At 26.5% G+C, this 26,727-nt stretch overlaps 1 protein-coding gene across 1 annotated transcript; it reads right to left on the reverse strand.

Moving 5' to 3' along the window:
- Positions 1–2,477: 2,477 nt before the first annotated feature.
- Positions 2,478–26,682, reverse strand: Cerk (Ceramide kinase). The gene is made up of 9 exons (XM_011506533.1): positions 26,361–26,682; positions 25,499–25,792; positions 17,028–17,297; positions 15,285–15,478; positions 9,616–9,991; positions 8,415–8,567; positions 6,433–6,629; positions 5,467–5,648; positions 2,478–3,076 (listed from the first exon to the last, which is right to left on the reverse strand). Exons 2-9 carry the CDS (start codon positions 25,626–25,628, stop codon positions 2,992–2,994), a joined length of 1,587 nt encoding a protein of 528 aa, XP_011504835.1. The 5' UTR covers positions 25,629–25,792; positions 26,361–26,682; the 3' UTR covers positions 2,478–2,991.
- Positions 26,683–26,727: the final 45 nt, after the last annotated feature.

The following is a 26,727-nucleotide window of genomic DNA, read 5'->3' on the forward strand; positions in this document are numbered from 1 at the left end:
CAAACCATCCTCAGGCTTAAGTGAATTATGCTTGGTTATTTGATTTCATTATCCTTGCATTGGTTCAAGTCAGACTTGAACGAGATAATAAATATTTAATCAGTTTTGTCTAAATACTCTATGATGATTTAATATTACGCATATACTTTAGACTAATTACATAATTGTAAGAGGTACAGATGCTATTTTAAATATAAATTCATAGGTAAATTCATACTTAATAACACGTATTTCCCTTCATATTCTCATCATTCTATTAGAAAATCAATAAGTTTCTAAGTAGGATCTAGACGCCTACACGCGCGCGCGCACGCACACACACGCACACGCATCCCCACGTTCGCGCATGCCATAGATTGTATATATTATAATAATACATAGAAATTCTTAGATTAACTACAAGCAAAAATCACATATTTTGGAATACTTTTTTCTTCTCTTTTTTACGTCTTCTGTTACAATTTTTTAAACAAAAAAATACATTACTAAGTTATTTTACTATAATGTTTGCACTAATTATGAAGCGTAAACTTATTTTTAAAGCAAACGTTGATTGTTTTCAAACTAATGTTTATTAACTAAAATTTATTTTCAACAATAATTATAGATATTTTTGTTTTTGCATAATACATTGTTAAAATTCATACATTTTAAAATTAGTATTCACTTTTTAAAAATCTAAATTACTTAATAATAATATTTAAAAAAATATAATTTTGTTTCTTATTTACATTGTTCTTATTTACGTTATCGTATAAAATTTATCGAAATTGTTACTTAAATCTTTTTTTTTTTAAACACTCGCCTATACCGATATATATATATATATATAAATCCATATTTAAATTATAGTAGAGATAATATCTAATAGAAAGAAATGGAATTAATTTTTTTATATACAATATTAAAAAGTATGTAACTTAAACTACAATCCTATAAAGCTAAAAAAAAGTGAAATATAATTATCTAAATTTTCGGTCTAAATGAATAGAAATATCAGCAAATGACAATAATTTTGTTAGTAACAGCCAAATTCTGTATATTAACACCATTATTTGATATTATTTAAAGATAACGTAAGCAAAATACTTGAATATAATAATATTTATTTATATAATTATATACAACTATAGTTATATTATATATCATTATTGTAGCACCATTACTATTTCATTTAATTTTTTCAATGAGGAATTAAAATCTTATTTGTATATTTGAAATACACAAATCACAGAAGCATTTGCAAACTCTGCCTCATCTTATTTTCATACTTGAATTTTTGTTTATTATTACGTTAATCTAGTTTTGGCAAGTATTTCACTTGTTTCGAGTTATTTTTTCAGTTTATTCTAAATTACGTGTATAAAGCTGTATATGTAATTATGCGAATTTTGCAAAATCATAGCTAACTGATTAATATTAAATTTAATTTGCCATGATAATTCATAAATTTTTATGATACATATAATAATTTTTTGGCAAATTTTATAACTTATTTAAATATCGAAAGCTTTTATATTATTATTAGGTATAAGATAAATTTTTTTTTTTATAAACTTAATATACATGTGCGTGTAATACAATAAAGAAATATTGTACAAAAATATTTCTTCTTTGTTATGCAAGGTAGTATGCTAGCTTATTACGAGATAAAATAATAATTGAAAGTGAAATGCCATAATTCTAATAATTTGCTTTTGAAATACGATACAAGTTTGTTTGTATCTTCGTAAATTTATAAATTATCATTTGTTTAAAATAATAACTCTCGTAAAATAATTGAGTAATTTTAAAATACTCTGTAAATTCATTGTTTTTATGAACTTATTATTTTCAATATTTACGACATAAAATAAAATAGTGTCTATTGCGTCATAAAATGATCGTGTTGAAATATAATTTTAATTTAAAATTATTAAGATTTTTAAAAAATTTTAATATAAAATTAATGAAAACTATTGAGTATATGAAAATATGTAGAGATAATTAATGCTTTTAATAATATTTCGTAGAAGAAAATATTCTTATTGATTATGTATTGTTAAAAATTTCATACTTATCGACAAACATTATTAATTTAGGAATATATAGTTGCGTATAAATTCTACAAGTTCATAACGTAGTAGCCAGTCGAAATGTATTGAATTTTTATAATTTTTCATAATTATGTTGTTTACTATGTATCAATGTAATGTAAAATTCTAAATGCATTATTGCGTTTATGGCGCCCAAGTAAATAAATTGCATGAAACCGATTAATATTAAATTTTACGTATACGTCTGCAATGAGATTCTATATTTATCACTGAAATATTCTTTCAATTCATTGTTTCTTTTAATATTTAGCATTACAATGATAATAGCGATCGTTAATTTTTTTTAATATTGACACTTTTAGATATGCTCGATGTTGTAAGCTGTTGTAAGCCAAGCTATGATTATTTTTTTAACTTAAAAAGGTACAAAAACCCCTGAAATATTGTTTTACGACATAAAACCTATTCCATAAGCATATATTGTCTCCAATTCATAATGTATAATATCATTTTCCAAAAATTTCGGTACTTAAACGACATTAAATAGTATCTTATATAGCTATCTTAAACAGAAATAAACTAATAATATAAATTATTATGGAGTCAAGTATAAACAAATTTATTCCAAACTCCTTTCTACGTAGAACGCATGCGTGTATGGCGTATTTGAGAAATCAGAGGCCCATTCGAACAAATCGTCGCCAAAAATCATGTCGATCGTACGTGCTTTCTCAATTTGCCCGTACTGGCGCTGAGGAACTCGATAACTCAAAGTCTCTGGCATTCGAAAGTAATCCCATCATCGTTCGTAAGCAAAATCCACATAAGGCCATGCATCACTAGCTCGGCACGTGTTCATGGGCACGAGTTACGTGGAGTTCGTTGAACCCCGGGCGAGTGTCTTATAGGATTGTAAGAAAGCGCGAGCGTCCTCCGCCGGATGATAAAGCAATCCTCAGAGGAGACAGAAACATGATGGACTGTCGGAAGCTGCGCTTTGCATCCGTCTCGTGAATACCTTTAGCAGCTGGCAGTGTACCCTGAAAGTATTGAAATTTGCATAGTTAGAACATTAAATACAACGGCTTTGGCCAGGTGGCGCCAGGTATTACGTTGTGCACGGAGCTACAATAAATCGAGCGATCAATTAGGCTCTAACAATATTTCTTTAGAATTTCCAAAAGGAATGAACGTTATATCGGTTCAATGGCTTAATCCGTTATGACTTAATGGTACTATTAAAAGCAGTACAGTACAAATGCTTTACCAAATAATGACGGAGGCTTATGTAATGCAAAATTCTTTAGTAAACCGCGAATGCATCCAAAAGAGGTCGCATATATTTCGTTAAACCAACTACGTAAAGTAAAAAAAAAAAAAAAAAAAAAAAAAAATTAAAAAAAATAAAAAAAAAATACTTAAAATAATCAAGTATTGTTAAAGAAAGATGTATGGATAAAAAAGGAATAAAAAAAGATATGTTTAATATCAAGTATATGAATGCTGAATGCTGAATACTGGATTGTGTTAAATTGAAATATAGAAAGTAAAATTGAAAAATCAGATTTTCATACGGCACCGAAGAATATGCAAAGTGCGTTTGTAACTATGAAGCGTTAATAAATACATTAATATTTTTATTCTGTTTTAAGCTGTAAGTACGGATGATTAGTGACAGCTGCAGATTTTGACTGAATTAATGTAAGTTGTTCAATGTTTTCATTATGGGAACGTTGTGATATGTTCTTATTGATGTTAGGGGGAAAACGATCTGTTAGTGTCATAGTAGTAATTATAAATTAGTTAATAATTAATTGTCACGATATAGAGAAGATAGATAATGATAGAAAATATGATTTCAACGTTGATTCGATACAATTGGTTTCATTAATTTTATATCACTACCTTAAGTTTAAGTGACTTTGTTTAAGTTTCTTATCTTATAATGTTCTTATGTAGCAATTAATATTATATTTAATAAAAAAAAATAAATAAATAAAGAAATAAATAAATCTCCGCAAAATATTTGCAACAGCGACGATACAGTGTATTTTCTTTAAGCTACGTCTCACGTTTTTATGATTCTCTGTCATAAATGTTTACAAATCATTTTTCTTATCACGGGTTATATCACGGTAATATGACGCTTGGTAATCAAGTATTTTACTACGATGTATGTAATTTCAATCTATCAAAATTTGTTTATTTAATAATTTTAATCTTATATTTTTAATTTGTAATCGTAAGCAGTTATATACATATACATATACATATGCATATATATATATATATATATATATATATATGAAATATATATGCGTGTGTACGCACGCGGGTGTATGTATGAGTATGTATATTTCACTATTACATTTAATTCATTTAAAATATTTTTTATAATGTTCTATTTTAGAATTCAGTATTCATGAGTAGTGACACGTGATTACTCATTATATAAAAATCTGTGCATTTTAAGAACTTTCTAAAACTTGCGCAAAAATTCGTCATAAAATAGCCTGTAGGATTAGGTAATTAATAAAGTACATTGATTAGCAAATTTTTTATAGACTAGTGTATAGACAGATGTTTGCACGAGCGTGAATTTGAAGACAATCTACAAGCGTGAACTGTTAACGTAAAGTGTAACTTTTCAATGCTAATGTAATAATATAATATTTATGTTCCATAAATTAAGGTAAATTTGCTGACGAATATTAACTTATCTCTAGTATATAATCTTGTACGGAGTAAATTCTCAGCAAACAAACTTATTTAGCGTAGCAGTTGGTATTAAATTTATTCACAAGAAAATTTTTAATTTAATATTGATAATAGAAATATTTACAATTATGAAATGAAAATTTCAACTCCTATTTTGAAAATAAAGCAATGAAAAGGATAATTGCTTCATTATTTATATTTTAATTTCACCGCTTCCTGAAAATGATACGCACAGCCGTTACATCGGTAACGAATCGTATTGATAATGTTTTATTCCAATATTTTCGTGTTAAGAAATTACAAATGAATTTTATAAGATTAAATATATTGCGAAATATTGATATTTAAACTATGTTTTAATATATTCGTTCATCTACTAAAAACGAATGATATCCGTCTCACAGCATTGTATAAGTATAAATTACAATATTTATAAGAAATTTATGAAATCAACACTTTATATCATTTATGATACGAGTTATCCTTACATAATTAGTAATAGACTTAAGAAATAGAAGGAAAATCTTACTTTTTCATAAACATTCACTGTGAAATTGGCCGACCTTAACAAGGTATCCTAACATTATAAAATTAGCGCATTGTGGTGATCATTTTAACTACAAAAGTGTCTCCCATTTAATAATGTTTGCGAAGCAAGATACGTAGAATTAATAGTCATCAGCTTGCCATTGCTCGCCCATTGCTCGTGTACCTGATTTTAACGCTTGAAGCGTCGATGACCTCGCCGTCGCAGTTCCAGACACTGAGCGCCGAGTTGCTTAGCTGGGAACACCGACTGGAGCCATTGTTTTGGACGGGATTCTTGTCCGGAATATCCGAGGCACGGAACGTAAACTCACGCGCCCGATAAACCTCCACGAACGGCAAATCATACTGCAAAGGAAGCAGAATTTTGCTTTAACACGATCATTCAAGCTTCTTTCCTTCTTTCCTCTCTGACCCTAAGGATCCTAAGGGCCTTATTAAAAGGGAAATTTTCTCGTGAGAAAAACGATTATACCAATAGTTGCTGGAGCTTTGCCAGTGCATTTCCTAGAATTGTCAATGGTAATGGTTAACATGAAAAATACGAAAGCTTCTTATATACGGCGTTATAACATTAAATTGTCGAGGCTTAATCATTAAATTATTAAAGTATTAACAAGTGCAATATCACTAGAATTGTAATACTCCACATAAAAAATAATCTCGTATGAATTTTTCCCGTCATTTAAGATTGCATTGCATTTTTGTGCAAAAATCTTCTTACATAAACATGAGTGAAAGTGTAAAAAAAAAAAAAAAAAATGGTTGACACAAGCCGAAAATCTAATCCAGCACTCATGTTTTTACTAACGATTAAAGTATTGAAATATCCAATAAAGAAATAAGATAAAGTAATTATTTTATAATACCTCTTGATATTATTGAGAGAAAGTATTAATTTTTACAGCAATGAAAAATTAAAATTTTTTATTCAATCATTGCCGAAAGTTTTAATAAATGTAGTTTTCACAATGAGCCGACACACGTGCACGCATATGCACTTAAAAATCCATTTAAAAGTCTGCAAATGAATTATTATTCATAATAATGAGAAATTAACGACTTTGCGGGCCCATGCGGGTAATTCAATGGTTGCCTTTTAATACGTATAACTACAAAGCGCATTATTTACCAGAGTTTTGTCCTTGCTACTGAGTCTGAGCAGCATGCGTATGTTGTTGATGAGGGAAGTATGTCTCACTAAGATGACGTCAACACAGCCGTCGCCGATGTGACAATGCGGACTGAATCCCATTGGACTCTTGGAGCAGGCGCACGATACGTTAGCTCCATTAACCATAAAGAATTTTCCTCTCACCGTCAGCCACCCTGTAAATTGTTGTTCACATTTGTATTCTTATCGATCACCGTAGTTATGTGAAATTCTAAATAACAAATAAAAAAAAAAAAAAAACCAAAAAAAAAAAAACGTTGCGAAACAACCGCACTTGTACTTACTCTATTTAGAAAATATTTAAATATATTAAGTTTGTAATGCTCAATGCATTACTCACTATTTTCCCAAGCATTTAGAATTTCTAAATACCCTGGTGTATACAAGGACATATAAATCCATGTCGACGAACAAATCTTATGATATTGTCTAATAAACGAATTATATATATATATATATATATATATATATATATATATAATAATTTAAATAATTATCATATGCTTTTTTTTACAAGAAATTTCCACGTAAAAGTTTCACTTTTATTTATGATGAATGTGTTAAAATTTAAGAACAATTTAAAGAAGTTGATTATTACGAAAACGTTCACGTTAATTATATAGTATTCATAAAAATTATGATCTGCATTAGGATTTATCGATATAAAATGATATATTTGGCCAAATATAAAATATTAGATATTAAAATTCTTCATTTTTGTCGCATCAATTAATTTATCAAAAAAATTCAAAGCTCATTACATGCATATAGCAGCCTTTATTTACAATTAATATTTTTAAAATAAGTTTTTAAGCATCGATTAATTATTACAATGCCATTTTCATTTTGTTTTATCAATATCATAAGCACTTAAATTGCCATCTATTTCAAATAGTGTTATTATAAAATTTCAAAAGTAACTGTAAATACAAATGTCACGTATAATATAATCTGACATTTGCATAAGACTGTGAGGAAGGGTATAATTATATTCCCCCTCCCCCCTCTAATGAAAGAATACCGTAATGTAAGAAATTCTTTTAAGTAAAAAACCTTTTGTTCAGTAAAATGTAATTCTAAAAATAAAGATAACTTCGCTTCTGATTCCCAAGAAAATATATTTCACACGAAGCTTATTCAGTTTTATGAATTTCTGTAAGATATTATTATTTAAGAAAATTAATTCATTCATTGTTAAAATTTTATAAGAACTTACGTATAATTTTTCTTTTAATTAAATTAATCATATATTTTAATGAAAGACTATATGAAATATAATTTGCACAGACATAACAAACGTTAATTAATCCGTCTACTTAATGCTTAAAGTTTAATTTAAATAATGACAGTTTCCTGACGCGAATAAATATTGATAATAATAACATTGCAATACTGCTCGAAAATTTAAAATTATCTACGTGAAAATGATAGTCAGCAATATTACGCAATAATTGTATGAACCTATTAATTTATTACTTTCAAGACCCAATAATGTATACTATTACTTTATTAATTCCACTGCCGTTTTAAAGACAAAGTTTAAGACAAAGCGCAACAATGATTTTAATGCATAAAGCCCATTTGTTTTATTTTTTTTTTTTATATTTTTTCGACTTATTTGTTTCCTGCTCTGTATTATCACAAACTAATTGAATAGAACGGATTAATTAATTATTCTTTCAGCCTCCTCGGTATGTTTTAGTATAATAATTTAGTTGCTTAGTAATTAATATAACGTTAAATCATTATGAAAATTTAATATTTAATAATTTTACTTACGACTTAATACATTTGATGCTAAATCAATTTGAAGAAATTATTTTATAAATGAATTCTTTATAAGCGACATCAATCGTACATTTTATTAAAAGAAGTCGCATAAGATAAATATTGAAAAGTAACATTATTTAACGCAATATAAGAAGACATAAAATACTTACGCGAAATATCATCGTCGATGTTGACGCAATGAGATCGCTGAATGCAACGCGAACAATTTTTTATGCATCTTGTGCATGTGGCGGGATGTCCAGATTCGGCCAATAGGACAACCTCTCCTTCGTATCCTTTATTGGCAATTATTTTTTTGAAACCTGCGATGCACGTGCGTAAATCACATTATTAAAAGCGTTTCCGTTGAATATTAAGCGAATATTAGATGTTTTAAAATTTCTCATGTTTTATTGGGCATCTAATATCCATTAGTTAATAATTAATTCATCCAATGGTATATAATAGCACAACAATGTTAGAAATAATATTTCGAAATGAGAACAATAATATTCTAATTACATGGAGCAGAGTAAAGACACAAGCAAAAATATAAAACTGTTGAAAGAATTCAATATAAGAAATTTAATTTATAATAATTGTTTAATTTATATTAATTGTTGAATGTAAATATTTGAGTAAACAAATCAATCAAAGATTTTAGTCAAAAAAAAAAAAAAAAATAATAATAATAATAATAATAATAATAATAATAATAATATCATAAACGAAGGTTGTGCAATATTTTAAAAATTATTTAGAATCTTTTGTTTTTATTCAGAACGTAGTGACATGTCGAACTTTAAAACTTTATCGATAGTGTCCTTATATGTGACAATATTATCAAATCAGAAAAAATCAATCCAGATATATTACAACACTTAAGCAGTATATAAACATTGATGAAAGCATTATAAAATATTTTTCAAGTTATTTGATTCTTATTTCATTGAGTGTCTGTCAGTCTTTTGTAAATCTTAATCGATAATAACAATTATATATATAAATATATATATACACATAGTTTCACGTTGACCGATAAATAGCCTAAGATCTACACATTTTAAGCATAACAAAACTAAGTGCTAAAGTTCTTATCTCAGAATCAATACGTTTGGCACAATTTTTCAAATATTTGCCTATTATTATCGTTTTATATCGCCTTTATCATTATCATTATTATCATTATAATTATTGTTACTCCACTATCGCATGTATGCATTATATTTAATTTCAATTAGTTTTCAACTTTTGACATTGAGCCATAAACAATGTTGACAATTATATCGGCCTCCAGCTGCTTAAATTCGTGCCATTAATAAACAATCGGATAAAAATAAGATAGGAGGGGAGTGGAGATAGCCTGCTCACCAGAGTAGTCGTATCGCTGCGGTCCCATCCATCTGAACTTCTCGCTATCTCTCACGACGTCTCCCAGATATCCGTAGCTAAGAATGCTCGCGTATATCCTGAGCAAATTGTCGTCATTGTGAACGGAGGAGAGATCGAGGCCGGTCGAGTCGCCGAACACGACGTGTATCACGGCCGTCTCGACGTCCGTCGTCCCGTGCAGGCTGTAGGCGACGGTGTCGGTGCTGCCGCTGGGAATGACACCAACAGGGAGGCTGGGCTTTGGTAGGAGAACGTCCGGGTCATTAAGGTCGATGCGCTGGTCCCGAGCAGCTCTAGCTATTAAACCGTTGAAGAGCTCGGCGAAAGTGCCGTCGCCACCTATACATACGGCGGCCTGCAATTAAAAGATCAATTATTTTAAATTTGAATTAAAGCAGTTAATTAAAAACATAAAAATATAATTTTATAATAAATTTTTCAAACAGTTAGACAAATATGATTTTAAATAGCATCTTAATTGAAATGGCTTTACATCACGAAGGCATAATTTTTACGAATACTATATGAAGATCCAATTAGCATCGATTCAATATTGTCTTCTATGTAAATCTGTATGTAAATCTTAAACATCAATTGTAATTTCTTCATTAAAGCGATGTTCTTTTATAATATATTCAGACAGATTATTAGAGAATTATTTATTATTTTCAGCTAGAAAATAACGAAATATAATTCTCATGATCGATAATAAAGATTGCATTATATATTCTATAAATTATATCAAGGATTATAATGGATCGGATATATCCACCAGATTAGGATCCATAGATTACGAAATATAATAGATTTTCCATTGTAAGCTAATGAGTTGAATTAATTTATTTGCCTAAATAATTGTTTATTTACATTAACTACGAAATGCACTACGAAAGTTCAAGCTAAGGTAAAATCGATAATTGTATAAAGATTAATTGAACAAATGACAACAAATTATGTGCCCTAATAAATTTATAATAGAATACGTACAATACATGAATGAAACTATAGACAACCTTGATGCAACTTTAGTGATGCAAAGCCTTTTTCCTAACCTCGATTGTCGAATTAGCTTAAACAAGTATAATATGCACGTGCACTATTCTATAACCGACTTCCTTCTATTTTACATAGTCATCAAATTACTATAAATTTAAATAAAACGTTGAGATAATTGTGAAGTTAGCAACAATTTTTCTTTTCTTTTCCATTTAATCGTATTAATTTTGATTGAAATAAATCAAAGACATAGTAACTCAGCAGATAATTATTCGTTGATTTTATTATTTATTATACTATTTTATCTAATAATTAGATTAAAAATTTTATTGCAACTACTATTACATTTATTTTAAGAATAGAATTGAAATTAATTTTATGAATGTTATATTTAATAAGTGTAAATCAAATTTTCTTAAGCATTAACAATCTTTACACATTTATTATTTTAAAATTGTTCTTACTCCACAATTTTTTTCATTCTATTTTTTTTTTCTGCATTAGACAAATTCTTCTTTTTTTTTATATCATATTTCAATAAATTAACACTTAACGTAAATGTTGAATATAAAGCAGAATGTACAAAGCCCTATTTTCAGATTAAGATTTAAAGTGTTTGTAGATATATTTAAATGATGCGACGTTATCTATCTTAGTTATATAATTATATGAGATACTATAATCGTCATAAAATATACATAATTAATTGTGCTCGTAAACCAAAAAAATCGTGTCAACTTGTAGGCGTATACGCAATGTTTTTTATATGGAAACTTATCTCTCTCTCTCTCTCTCTCTCTCTCTCTCTCTCTCTGGCATACACAGAGAGAGAGAGAGAGAGAGAGAGAGAGAGAGAGACCCATACTCCACATACACACATATACGCACACGATATCTCTCTAACACTCTGTCTGTCCCTTTCCCTCTCTATCTGGCATGCTCACCGCGTGTATGCACGCGTGCGCACGTTCGCCTGTATAAGAATGACAGTGATAGTCACTCTTTTGTGGAGAATAAATAGAACAGCAAATGTATTTATGACATTTCTCAAGAATGTATTCGTGAATTGATGAATCCGTTAAAATTAGTTGCATAAGAAACTATATTTTTACTGATTAATAGATTGCATACATATTTCTTCGAACTACATTGATTACAAAAATCTGACAATATTATAATAATTTAGCTAATCATAAATAGAAACTATTACATACTTCATTACAATAATATTTCATGAAACGAAATAAGCATTAAAAAAGCACTTACTTTGCTTTACTTATTTAATTAGAATGTCTTATAACTTATTACCAAATTGCACTTCTATTTGCTTATTTACGATTAAACTATTAAATGAAGGCCTAAAGAAAAAGATTTAAAAGACTTCCCTAACTTTCGCATTCCATTTATACTTAAAAGCTCTGTACGTCATGAGCTAATCTTACAGTCAGAAATCATCTGTTCTTCGTATCCGATATTCATAATTATGAATATTTAAATGTATGTGAATTTGCATAATTTCATGCTCATTAGTGAATCTAGAAATAAGAAATGACCATTGTTTTACACTCGCGCGACTTTTTAGTTAGAACGAATTAATTCATAATATCATGAATTATATAATAGTCAAATTTTTGGCAATCAGCTGTTTACCGAAGTTCTTTTACATTTTACATTTTATGTGCTCTTCGACGATTTAAAATCTTTTATTACTTTTATTACTTATTGAAATACAAACTATTTAAAAAAAAATAAACAATTTAACTTTGTAAACTTTTTCTTCTTCATTGTTATCACTGTAAATACATAGTTATAATTATAACTCTTTTAAAAATCAACAAAGTATTAATAATATTAATGATTGCAAAGAAATATATGTAAAATTTAGAAGTAAATATAAACAAATATAATTGTTATTTTATTTTAATCTAAAAACTAAATAATTATTGTTTTCTTGATGCACATATTAAATATTTGATGAAACTGTTTTAATTAAAAATTTATTTAATTAAAAATTAAAAATTCAGAATTTGTATAAATTAATTTGTATGAGATATATATAAATTTTTAAAAAACTAAAATAGATTTTTCATACTCTCTACACTAGCATTATTACACATGCTTAGGAAATTCTGAAAGTATATTTTAGTAAATCGTAAAATTAAAAAAAATATATATATATAATTAATTATTAAAAAATATATATGAATTAATTATTTCATTTATTATGATAGCATTAAACTATAATTTTAAAATACGATTATATAATTATAAAAACTCAAAATAAAGAATTTAAGACATTAAATATTTAAATGCATTTTTTTTTAAATTAATAAAACCTTAAAAATATAATCGATATTTCAAAAAATTTGAGTTATAATTCATAAAAGATATAATAAAAATTTTCTAAACTTTATAATCTACAATATATACAGTACATTCGGTAATAACTTTTTTTAAATTTTCTTGTTTAATAATAATGTTTATACTTAATTCTAACTTTACTAATTTTTCAATTTATTACTTTCCTCAACACATTCAAGGCCTTCAGTTAAATATTGAAATACAATTATAGAATAGACTTTATAAAAAATTCTAGCATAGTATGGATTATCAAATAAATTGTTATCATTAAAAAATGTGCAAATATATAGGATTTGCAAAGTATAAGCCTTCCGTTTTATGAAAACTTTTGCATTCTCTTAAGTATTATACCCTCATTAATCATAATATAAACAATAATCGATTAGAATACATTGCATTAAGACGGTAAAATGTTGAGCATACGATTTCCAATAAAGCAAATTTTTAATGACAAGAAATTCATCAATAAATTTTAATACAATAAGACGCTTACGTGTACACGAATCGTTATTTTTAAATTATAAAATATGCAAATAAATGTTAGAAATACTAAGTATATAAAAAAAAAATATATATATATATATATATATATTAATTGAAATTCAATATTTAAGATTCGATTTATAGAAAAATATTCGGTACCTAAAATTATACATAATATTTGCATCTTATTCATTGGTTCAATAAAGAATATAAAAAGTATTTAAGTCTCCGTTAAAATTAAATTACAGCCATTCATATTATAATTTTCATACAATAAAATATTATGCCAGTTAGATAGATTACGATAATATCTAAAACAATAAAGTATTTTTACACAGGTGATTTGCTGTGAGTTTAATTTTATAATTTAGTCCTAGAATGATCGAAACGATCAATTCTATGACCTTGATATTCTGTGCGATCTAACGAAGGCATTTGAATGCGAAACGTAATCTTTCAACTTAATCAATAATAATCATTATGAAATATCGATAATAATTAATTGAACAAAATCATGTATTATAATTATCGATTATACTTATTCAAATTGCCATTGACAAATAAACAGCAAATAATGTTATTTGTAGTCTTATTAATTAGGTATAATTTAAATATTATAGAATAGTGATTGATTTTGGGAAATACAAGACGATGTGAAAAATATGAATATACTTCGATTTAATTCGTTATTTTTCATAAATTTATAAATATTTCATCATGAGAAAATTATAACTTTTTGTGATTATTCTTTTCTTTTATTGCTAATCATCTATAAATAGTAAAATAAAATCATTAAGCAAATGATTATATTTTTTTTTTAATTTTTAAAAATTTTTTTTTTAAATATTTAAAAGATATATATATATATATATATATATATATAATATTAGCTTCTAAAAACTGTCACAGAATTTAAGATATTTCTAAAATAAGCAATATAATTGATGTATTAAAAAGAACTATATATTTGATTTGACAACTATTTATTTGGATATTGAATATAGATTTAAATATAGATATTTAGAAAGTTGAATATATTGAGAAATAATACAATTACTTGCTCGACAGCTAAGAAATTAGTAATTGAACATTTACTTACAAAATGTAAATATAAGAATTTTTAAAAATAGAATTAATAATAAAGACACAAGTTAAATTACCAACTGACAATAAATATTTAACCGATAGAAATGATTGTAATGATTTATTTTAATTATGGAAATCACCATAAATTAATAATATTTAATATATATGAGAAGTTCTTTAAATTAAGTTAGAGTCTCGAATATTTAATTTAAATTTTTTTAATCTAGCAATTTTTACATAATTAAAACTCAATTTAATTATTGAACAATTTGAAATTATCATCAACATTACAGGTCGATTAAGAATTATAAAAAAAATAATTCATATTCAAATACAAGTGTTATAATAAAATTCTATGATATGATAAAATTTTATGTCAAGTTTACTTTCAGTGAGTTTGCTGGGATAAATACAAATGTTAAAATTAACTAAAATATTGTAAAATATTTTAAAATGAATAAGAATTACTAATTAATTTTAAAATGTAAATAATTTTAATTATAAATACGTTTCAAGTACATTTTTAAGTAAAAATAATCACATTTATAATTACACTTTTATTTGATTACAAATATTAAGTTGTATTATTAATTCACATGATTGATTTTTAATTTTGAGATACAATTGGTGTTTTATTATAAATCAATTACAATCATAGATTCTTTTTATTAAATGGATAGTTATTAATGAATAATATTTGTGCGAAAAAAATGTTTTCTTGCCTGATAACTGTCGAGTTCACTGATCAATAGTGTATCACGAATATGCCCAGCTCGTTCCGTCACGATAACTTTCGTTTCAACTTCGGCGATGTTCATTAACGGTTGCACCTGTTTTTCCCATATTTGCAGCCCTTTCTTTTTACCACCAAATGGATTGACAAAAAGTAGTATCTTACGTGGACGATGTGAGAAATCTGTAGGAAAAAGATACGAAGTTCTAATGGCAATTTAGAATCTTAATTAGAATTAACTTTCTACTTAATAGAAATTACAGTTTGAGACTGCCAAACTGTATTTTAAGCATAAGAAAAGACGCTTGATAAATCAACAGCGTATTAAAACATTTAGAAGAAAAAAATATGGACAGAATATGCAAATGTATTCAATTTTTTAAATCGTTAAAAATTCCAATCAACACATATATTTAAATAAACAATTCGACATACGTGTTGGAAAATTAAATTTCGTTCCTCATAATTGATTACATCAATTTGCAGATACACAAGAAATTTTACAAAGCGATAATTGCTTTTGTTTTGATATATTGGCACAACCATTGTTAAAATCAACAAATACTGTATATTATTAAAACTATATAATCAAAACTTCCTTGTTCATGACTCATTTCTCACCTATACTTTTTATTTTATCTGATTATCTAAAATTATGCTTCATTTTTTCACAATTATATTTTTATATAAAAAATCCTCTATTATCAACACTTTGAATATTTATTTAATGTTTAAAGAAACATTTGTAAACATTTCATAATAAATTAAATAATATCACTGAAAAATGGCTCGATCGTTCATTTCAATAAACTTTTTAATCAAAAGTTTCGACACAATTAACTCTTTGTCATATCATGTTTTTCTACAATAAGTAGATAAACTTATTATTTGTACAAATAGTTATAATAAAAATGTACAAAAGTTATTAAGAAGTCAATGTTTAATACGACGCTAAATATCGTATTTCGCACCATAAATAGTATATTAGGTATTATTTACAAATATATTATTTATGATTTTCAACTTTATAAATCATAATATTAATTACTATTTCTTGTTAATTTTATACTATTTTTTATTCATCACTTTGTATAATATGCAAATAAATATTCATTATTTCTGAATATCGTTATTGAATTAATAGCCGCCGTTTTTATCATGGACATTTTAATTTTATGAACTTTATAATAAATAGCTTAAATTGTATTAAAAATTGATTCTTAATTGTCTTTAAATTTTACAATAATCTCGTGTATTTATACTAACAATCATAAACAATTACAAAGAATATACTAAGGTATACCTATGATTATACATTATCACATTTTTATTACGTAAATTAATTATACGATTTCTTAAAATACTTTTCTCATTTAGAATGTAATTTCTTATAGTTTAGCTAAAAATTCATTAAAATTATTAATTAAATAAATTTTTGATAAATAACGATGTGCCCATTTATCTGACTACCGCTAACTTAAAAGGACATTCCCATTCAGCAAAAACTGTTTATCAAATAATATAATATTACATTTACATAGTCAGAAAATAGTAAGAGTCAAAGAATCACGTATACATTCATTTATTATGGCTGCATTATGCTTCTACCAATGAATATTTTATATAAATAGCAGACATATGCAGGAGATATATGCAGGAGACTGCTTTCCACCTAATATGTACTTATTTATTCGCAAGTGCAGTAAGTCAAAATTTAAAAGACCAAACTTACTTGCGAGATAATTACGTATGGTCTTGACCCAAGAAGTGACCTGCCTGTGGTCATCATGACTCATAGTGACACTGTGGTGACTCCATTTGTTCTTACGACTTCGCACCGCATAATGCAGTACGAAACTCGTCGGCAATAGAGTCGAGGTCGTCGACGTCGCAGCGGATTTCATTTCCTTGTCCTTGAAGTTTTTGTTGGTTGCAGGATTGGTGATCCGCTCCTTGCCGTAAGTCGCCGATAACACATCCGTAAGAGGTAGAGTCCACCGAGCTGAAAAGAGAAAAAATAATTGAGAAGCATATTCTGTTAAGGGCATTGGATGATCGAAGGACGCGTGCGGAAACAGGACTCTTTGTTTTTATCAAAGGCAAGGAATATGAAATTAGCGTATTAACGAAGCGACTATTATGTCCGATTCTTACCGTACATATAATATTTTCAAAAATACTTGAAAGTAAGTAATTAGCAATTATTAAATTTATCGGATTTCAAATAATAAAATAATATATGTAATTTAGCACTTCATATTAGATTTCAATAGAGTGTAAAGTACAAAATATAGTTTTACATGACGTTTTTGTTTTATACATTTAGCAAGTGATTGTCGCTTTCGAATAAAAATTTTTTTCGTGCTTTGATACTTGAAACATATTAGCTTAGAAATAATAAAATTGTATTGAATAATATTGTATATAACATGAGTTCTTTATTTTAAATTTCAATGATGAAAATCAAACTATTTTATTAATAACAATATGTGTATATATATATATATATATATATATATATATATATTTATTGATTAAATTGTAAATTATAATAGTAATAAAAATATGTCAAATATGTTTATTATTTTAAAATAAAACAAACACACCGTCATAAACTGTAAAGAAGTATGAATTATGCAAAATTATAAATTACTTGTATTTTTATTAGTATTTTTTTTTTTTTGTTAAGGTGACTAATAATAATAATGATTATTATATAAATTATAATAATGATAATTTTATATATCAACATATAAAATATATTATATAAATTGTCCATCTTGTCAACATTTGGTTTATTATTTAAAAAGATCAAACAGACACTTTATATCAAATTGAATTGCTAATGATAAAGAAAAGTATTTTGTGAGGATTATTTCTCAGAATGATCTTGAGATGTGACTGCTTTGTCAATTTAAATACTCACCGATTTGCGTCACAAGGTCGAGACAATCGTAACATATATGTCTATAGGATATTTTTCAATTTTTCCAACCTATTTTCACGAGAAAAAGGTTCAAATTATCTTAATCAGCTGAATATTAAAAGTTTGATGTATTTATCAATTATGATTATATTTATTAATTATCTATGGTCATTATCATAATTATATTAAGTAATAATACCACATATCGGAAAAATATAAAACATTAATTAGTAATGCTATTCAATATATCAAAATATATTGTAACAATGATTGTAATTTCATACTTATCTTATGTTTTTATACATTTTTTTTTCTTAAGCAAATAAAGTGTATGTGAAAAATAGTTAATTTATAAAATTCTTTAAGCATATGAAACGATATATACATATATCGTGACGCTAGAATTTAAATTTCATACTTTTATTCTGTTCTGTTGAAAATAAAAATTCATCGTGAATTTCAACTATTCAAAGTTGGTAAAAGAAAAAAGTTTACTCAGTACATATGAAAAGATAACATTCGATTCGCTCTAATATAAAATAAAATTCTCTTTTAAATAATTTAATCTATTGCAAACATTCTGTTAGTCTTTAAACGAATGAATAAATAATTCTTCTGGTTATTTCAATGCAGTATTAAAGAGTACATAATGTTATAATTATCATTTATTTTTTCCAAATTACACATTCAATAAAACTTTATATCTTCTATTCTAACTTCAGCTTGAAAGTAATTTTTTTTTATTATTTATATTTAAAAAAATAGGTATATAATAAATTTGGAAATTTTATAAAATCCACTTAGCTTGCTTTCGATCAATATGGACATTCACTCAATATTTTATGAAAAATTCATAATGTTTAAAAATTTGATAACTTGATCTCATGGAATAATTCAATATAAACAAAAGGAAATTTAAAACATATAAATTACGCCTTATTACTGATATACTCGACAATAGAATTCATGTTTGTTTCAAATATAAATTTCTTTTTCATATCTAACATTTCTGTTTAAACTGAAAGATACAAATGATTTTTTATCTTTTTTTAAACTTAAAAAAATTATGACTATTATAATGTTTAATATAATTATTGCTTATATATTATTATAAAAGTCGTTTCAGTAATTATTTTTTTATTAAAAATTTTTAATCGTATCAGAAAGTGCAAAGTATTATATAAATATTAATAAAATAGGAATGTCTGTGACTTTTAAAAAAAATTGAAATACATAATTTTCTAACCAAAGTTGATTAGAATTTATGTAATTACATTTAATGACAAATTTTTTTATTTAAATTTTAATAAATTTGCTTTTTTACTCAAAAGTAATACAATTGAATCAAAACTTATATTTTAATATTATTTTTTATAGTAGTCGCATAATTTAATAATTTTTAATACTATTTATGCATCAAATAAATTATTCAGATAAGAAGTTTTTTTCAATTCAATATTTTATGCAATAACAATTTACATATTTTAAGCGTATTATTATGACAGACTCATAATACAAAGATAAATACTGTTATTTATTAAAAAAGAGTTCTGATGAAATTTAAAAATACAATATTTGTTAATACTTTTGTAATTTATGACTGAAATAAAAAATTCTATAAACAGTCGTGTACATTTAATATTATTTAATAATTATATTAATTAAATTTATGCATAATACAAGCTTGCGAATATGTTTATAATAAAGTGGAGAATGTTAACTACATGCAGAAAATTTATATATACTTTTAGGATACAGAAATTAGAATTAAAATTATACTTTCATAGTCATTTGTTTTTTAAAAATACGGTTTGTTTTCTAGAATCATAAATATAAATACAAGTATATTATTTATAATGTATACTATTAATCAGCTACTATTGAGACTTTTGATGAAGTAAATTAATTGACATTGGGCTAGATGAGTTTGAATATGATATAAGTGATTACTTATACTCGTCTCATAAGCATTTCCCATTGTTTTAAAATATAACAGAAAGCAATACGGAAATAATCGTAATGTTATTGTACTTTTATTTGATATGTTTATTAATATCTTCCGCAATTGGCTAAAATGTGGAAGCTAATATTTCAAATATTTTGTGAGCAGTCGGTCTCCGATAGCTATACCGAAGCAAACGTCTATACTTATATCAAAAATATTTGATTTCCTTGTACCCAATTTGAATTTACTCTTCAGTAAATTTACTCTTTAGTAAATTCAAATGATTTCGCAAAGATCTTATAATAAATTTCACGCCAAACATAAAGAAGCGTCACTAATGTACTAAAATGTATTTATATTATTCTATTACTTTATACGCGAAGAACATACAAAGTGAGGAATGTATTCAAATTATAACCAGGAAACGATTTACATCATCTTCATTAGCATTTTTGTAATCGATAATTTCACTTATTCAGGGAGCTGCCACACAGACTATTTTATAATTAATTGAATAAGCAAAGTAATTATTCGTTATAAATTTAGGAAATATTTATGTAAAATGGAAGTATGAAAAAAAAATTTCTAACTTTATCAATATAGTTAATTCACTGTATTTATAGAAATTAAATAGAAATTTTTTTAATTACTAAATAATAACATTTTCTGACATAAAATTATATCATGATATAAAATTATTTTTTTAAACTATCAAATTTTATATTTATATTATCCAACTTTATTAATACATTGGTTTTTTGATATTGAAAAAAATAAAACTATAAAAAATCCATATCTTGATTTTAATATAGAGATTGAGTATTATATAATAAAAAGTAATTTAATTAATTTTATTTTTTCAACAGATCTAAGACGAAATAAATCGAACCAGTAACTTTCAAATATTAAAAAAAAAAAAAATAAAAATAATAAAATCTTAATCTCAAAACTATCTGAAAATTGAAACTAGTCTATTCTAACTTAATATAAGGTTTTATATATTCAAATAATAATATCCTTTACATTTTAATAAATAACTATTGCGTATTAGTGAATCAGAAAAATTAATAAGTATAAAATATCATGAAAAAAAAAACTATATAAAAATAAGGTAAATTTATTATTATTGAATGATGTTGCAATTATAATAGTTTTTTTTTCATTTTTCCGCTTTTTTTCTACATTTTTTGTTTTACATAAGCAGAGACGCTACAATAATATGTCGCTGTATATCGTAAAAGAACAAAATCTACTATCACTCAACTTACTTCGATCAACTATTTTAATCACATTGAATTGAAGAAGCTGAACGAAAATTCTTAATTGCAGTACAGTAGAATACGTAAGAATTTAACTTTGCAAGTAATAATTTCGAAGGAATATATTAAATTATTAAATCAACATTGCACTTATGATACTTACCAAAATAAGATTTATGCAGAACATTTAAATATATATATAAATCTAATAATTTATAACGATTATCAATAGCATATGATGTCCAGATGATTAAGTCGATCTACTAAGGTACATTAACAAGTATTATAAATAATATCTTACCTAAAGCTTAATAGTGCACAAGTGATAACGCACGCATCGGACAATTCTCTTAATAAAATCATTATTTAATTACATAAGATCTTAAAAAATTGGTTCTCTAAACAAATTTCTCAATTACGTTAGGAAAAAAAAAATTGTATAAGTATAAATATCATAAAATTATGTTGCAATGTGGAGTATAATTATTAGATTCTAAACTTTAAAATAATATAGCGCGATAAAGATAAAAGAAAAAACAGAAGAAGAAATAACTTTTACGCACTGCTACAATTGCATGATACAATGAGTATAAAACAATGGGAAACTATGAGAAACTCTATGAAAAAGATCAGTAAAATTAACGTCCCCCCCCCTCGCCACCCACTGCGATATATTAAAATGTTTTGCGAACTTTACAGGTTTAAAATAACAAAATGAGAGCTTATTACGAAATATATTTATCGTTAATCGGAAGGAAATGTTTGCGTCAATGGCATCTCGTCCTACTCCGCACCACTCTGTATTTCCGGGAGCAAAGCAATGAAAGCAAATGGATGAGCGAACAAGGCGATGAGGGAATATGAAAATACATCAAAAGTAAATAGTGAAAAATCTATTATGGGAGAGCTAAGAGTGCATGCGAATGACCGATAAGCAGCAGCACAAGCACCAGCAGCGAATCATTTCGAAGACAGTAAAGCCATGCACGTGCCATGTTATTAACGTCGATCCCACTAAATATAGCCGAGGTACGTGACTACACACGTACGCACACCAAGCTGCATATAAATAATAAATTCACATCGGGCACGTGCGCTTACCAAGCACTTATCAAGCGCAATGCAGAATGGAAAGTTAGTTGGCTTTTCCCAGCGCGAAGCAAGCGCAAAGAGAGCCGAGGAGAGATTCCGGACCATGACATACGCGTGACGGGCATGACTTCGAATTATTAAGGAATTATCACGTGCGCGCGCACACAGGCACTCGGAATTGATTGAGAGCGGAAAACATTTGTAACGTTCGCGCATTTGTAAAGCTGCGATCCGTTGTTTGCCGCGATGCATTGTTGAACAGCAGCAGCAGCAACAGCAGCAGCAGCAGCAATGTATCGTGAAAGGCTGCGACGCAGAGTCCTTTTACACTAGTAGGCAAGGCTCGTTTGCGCTTGCTCCGCGTAACTGATAATATTCTTGGAATTATGAACAGCGGCGATTTGCGCTATACATTCTCGAACGATCCTTTACACTTACAAAATTTATCAGTTTTATTGAATTAATGGCTTGCCAATTATCCATGTGTATGCAAAGTTATCACGATATTGCCATATATTTATTTATTAACTCGTTTAACTTGTAGGAGATTGAGCGTTGCTTTGTCGGTTGCCAATAAATAGCAATATCAATAGAATCCACGATTAACAATACTAATTGGCCATTTTAAATGGCTATTACGTGTCGGTGATTATTTTATAGATCTTCTCAATTATCAATCTTAAATAATATGAACTAATTATCCATTCACCTGCCTATCACCACTAACCTCCGAGTTCTTTAAACCAGTTGACTCCGATATTACTTTAGATATTTATTTTTAAAAATTTCAGTATATATCATACATGAACTTATGAGCTTGAGGAAAAATTGGTAATAATGAAACAACATTTTAGACGTAATGACTTAAAGATTTCGATAGTAATTAAGATATTGCTTTACGATAAATAGTTTCATCCTATTACGGTCTAACAAAAAAAAAAACAATGAGTTTTCTAAAAAAATCATTTTCATTAGTCACGATGTATGATTGTATGTATTATTTTATGAGATAATTAACCAACTATATAATTTAAAACAAAAGCTACAACCACATCGATTACAATTTTCAGCAATGTGACAAATTTTATTACTATAACATAAGCATTCCAAAATCAATAAATAATGCCATTTGTAATATCGATATTTAACCATATTTACAGAAATATTGTTAATTAATGAATTAGATCAGTTAGGCCTTATATGTGCTTCTATATAACTGAACTCTTGTTGGCAAATCTCATTAAATAAGCATTTACTTATTTACCGGCTGTCAGAATTTTAATTTAAATACTTTTGCTAACGAAAACTTACATTGATTAAATAACTTATATACTTCGTGAATTTTAAAAGAATAACGTCACTAATAGGAATACAATTAAATTACACTAAAAGATATAATACTTTAAGAACGTTTATGTTTGAAATATATTGGGGGGAAAAAGTTGAATAATTTTAAGTATATTTAAATATACTGATTATATTCAAGTTTTTCAACAAAATTTATGATCGCACAATAATATATAAAAATATTACATGAAATTAATTGTGCGTAAATTTTAAATACTTGGGTAATTACTCAATACATTCTACATTTAACATATAAACAAAATAAAGTAAATGAATCATTATAAAGACAAGATAACAGTTACAAATTATGCTCAATTGTTTTACTGTTTCGTAATCAATACAGAGTTAACGATTCGTCATTTGATGCGAAATCTCAATTTAGGTTAATACTATTATTATTAAAGAATTTTTTTTTTTCCTTATTGCGATCACGGGAATATAAACAACTATATTAGAGAAATTTATTGAAATACGTTTAAAACAATTAAACGAGCGGTATTCATTTATCTGTTCGGAATAAAAGTATTAACTATATTGCGATTATAAACATAAATTATATACTTAAATACGAATAAATATAATCGCTAATATTTTTCAAAAGGCACTTAGTATAATAAAGTAATAGTATTATCACTATATTTGCTTCAGAACATGAAAATACGCATTAAAAGAGTATCATAATATATTTCGTAAATTATAAGAATTAAAATAATATTACGCAATTATGTTCTAAACTGACCAATTGTAAAATGAAAACGCTGTTGTATATGTTAATCAATATTTCAATACTTCTTTTGTATTAATTGTTAAAAGAAAAACAAACAAACAGAAATCAATACAATTCTAAACACTCTTTATAATGTATAAATAAATATTCTTTTATTGGCAAATACTATTTCTTGGATTAAATTAATTAAAATAATAATAATAATAAATAAATAAATAAATAAATAAATAAATAAATAAACTACATTCTATAATATAACTACATGGTCCCTAAAATCTTATTTAATACTTTATTTGAAAAATGTTAATAGAGTTTAATAATATCATTCGATAAAATATATATACTTCTGACTGATGATGTCCATGTTGCTTAGAAGACCTTCGTAGATATTTTTACTAATGTTAGAGGTCATTATCAATTGAAATTATAGTTAATTATACATTATTTTATACGCTTATATATTGGCTACTAGCAATATTTTAAAGATCGACAAAATATATTTACTTTATACAGTAAATTTCCAAAAGTAATATGGTAGATGTGAAAGAACTTTGTTGAGATAGAGCTGAAAAAGATTGTCTACTTAAAGTAATTCCAAATCTTTTTGAAATAAAAGCAACAAGTCATAAAAAAAAAAGAAAAAACTGGTAATGTATCTTATCAAAATTTCAAATTATCCATTGCTGTAAATACCTTATATATATATATATATATATATACGAGTGTGTGTGTGTGTGCGCGCGCGCGCGCGCGTGTAAATGAATTCGCATTGCGGTTAAAGATTTTTGCCTCCGCAACTTTTAATTGATGCACGGTCCGTGTAAAGGGTCATTCTTCAACTACCTTACGCATTCGTTAAAAAGAATTGGAAAATCAAAGAAAAATAAGTAACTAATTAGGAACTCACTGTAAGGCGTCCGCTCGGTCTCCCATATCAAAGTGCCCCTGTGGAAGTATACCCTGCATCTTTTCTTCTTGATGATGAAAGTATTGAGCAGCACCGTCCCATAAGACGGATCTTCTTCCTTATGCTGCATTCTTTATTAATTGCGTGCCTCTTATTATCGCTCTCTTCTCGTCGTCATTTCCTCGACTACTATTTAATCGGCAGCATGCAGATGACCGTCATAACGAAGATAATTTATTTAGCCTCAGGTAATTGTTCCTTTTATTCCGACACGCACTGAAAGTTATTACGAGCCTGCGAAATACAAATAACGAGTTACTCTTTTAACTGAATGTGATTGTTTGAGAAATTAATTTTCGTATGGCTCGATGTTTCATTTACAAGATAATTATTGACAATATCATGCACCAAAGATTTACGACCAGAAGAGTCTGTAAAGATCGTCAAATTTGTATAATTTAGCAAGTAAATTAATGGTATTTATGATTTCGTAGTTTATAGGTGGAGGTTGGGCGCTTGTTATCTCGAAAGAGATTCTTAACATTGAATTATACGTTTCGTAAAAATCGCACAAGTAGAAACAGTACAGGGACTAATCAGACACTATATATATATATATATATATATATATATATATATATATATATATATCTAAACACTCAAAATAAAAAGTATGTATAACAATCGAATTAAAAAGTATGGATTAAAATTAATGTTACTTTTAAAATTAAAATTAGAATAGATGCATAATTAAGATTTATTCATTTATGTCTTAAAAGCTAATGAAACTTCGTATAATTTAAGCAACCAATGAGTTTATCACTATTTCTAAAGTAATCTTGATACAAAATCAAGCACGCACATACACAAGTTCCTGTTTGCTATCCAAATGCATGTGCAGCCGAATCCTTGGTTCACTAATACTATGATTAATCATCAACAGCCGCGTTCCATTACACCCAAAAATCCTGGCACTCCGAGCAATGAGAACAGGTAGAGAATCACATCGTTGGAAGACACTGACACATAAGCATAGGAAGAAAGCAAAATCGCGGTTCTGCTTGCGGAGCGACAAAACAACACGGCATAAGAAAGAGAGATAGAGAGGGGGAATAATGGTGGAAGGAGTAAGAAATGCAGAAATATACAGAAAGAAGAAGATAGAGAGAGAGAGAGAGAGAGAGAGAGAGAGAGAGAGAGGAATAGTAAGAGAGAAAGAGGGAGAGTTA

This window comes from Ceratosolen solmsi, unplaced genomic scaffold (assembly GCF_000503995.2).
Source record: "Ceratosolen solmsi marchali unplaced genomic scaffold, CerSol_1.0 scaffold6, whole genome shotgun sequence".
Lineage (NCBI taxonomy): Eukaryota > Metazoa > Arthropoda > Insecta > Hymenoptera > Agaonidae > Ceratosolen > Ceratosolen solmsi.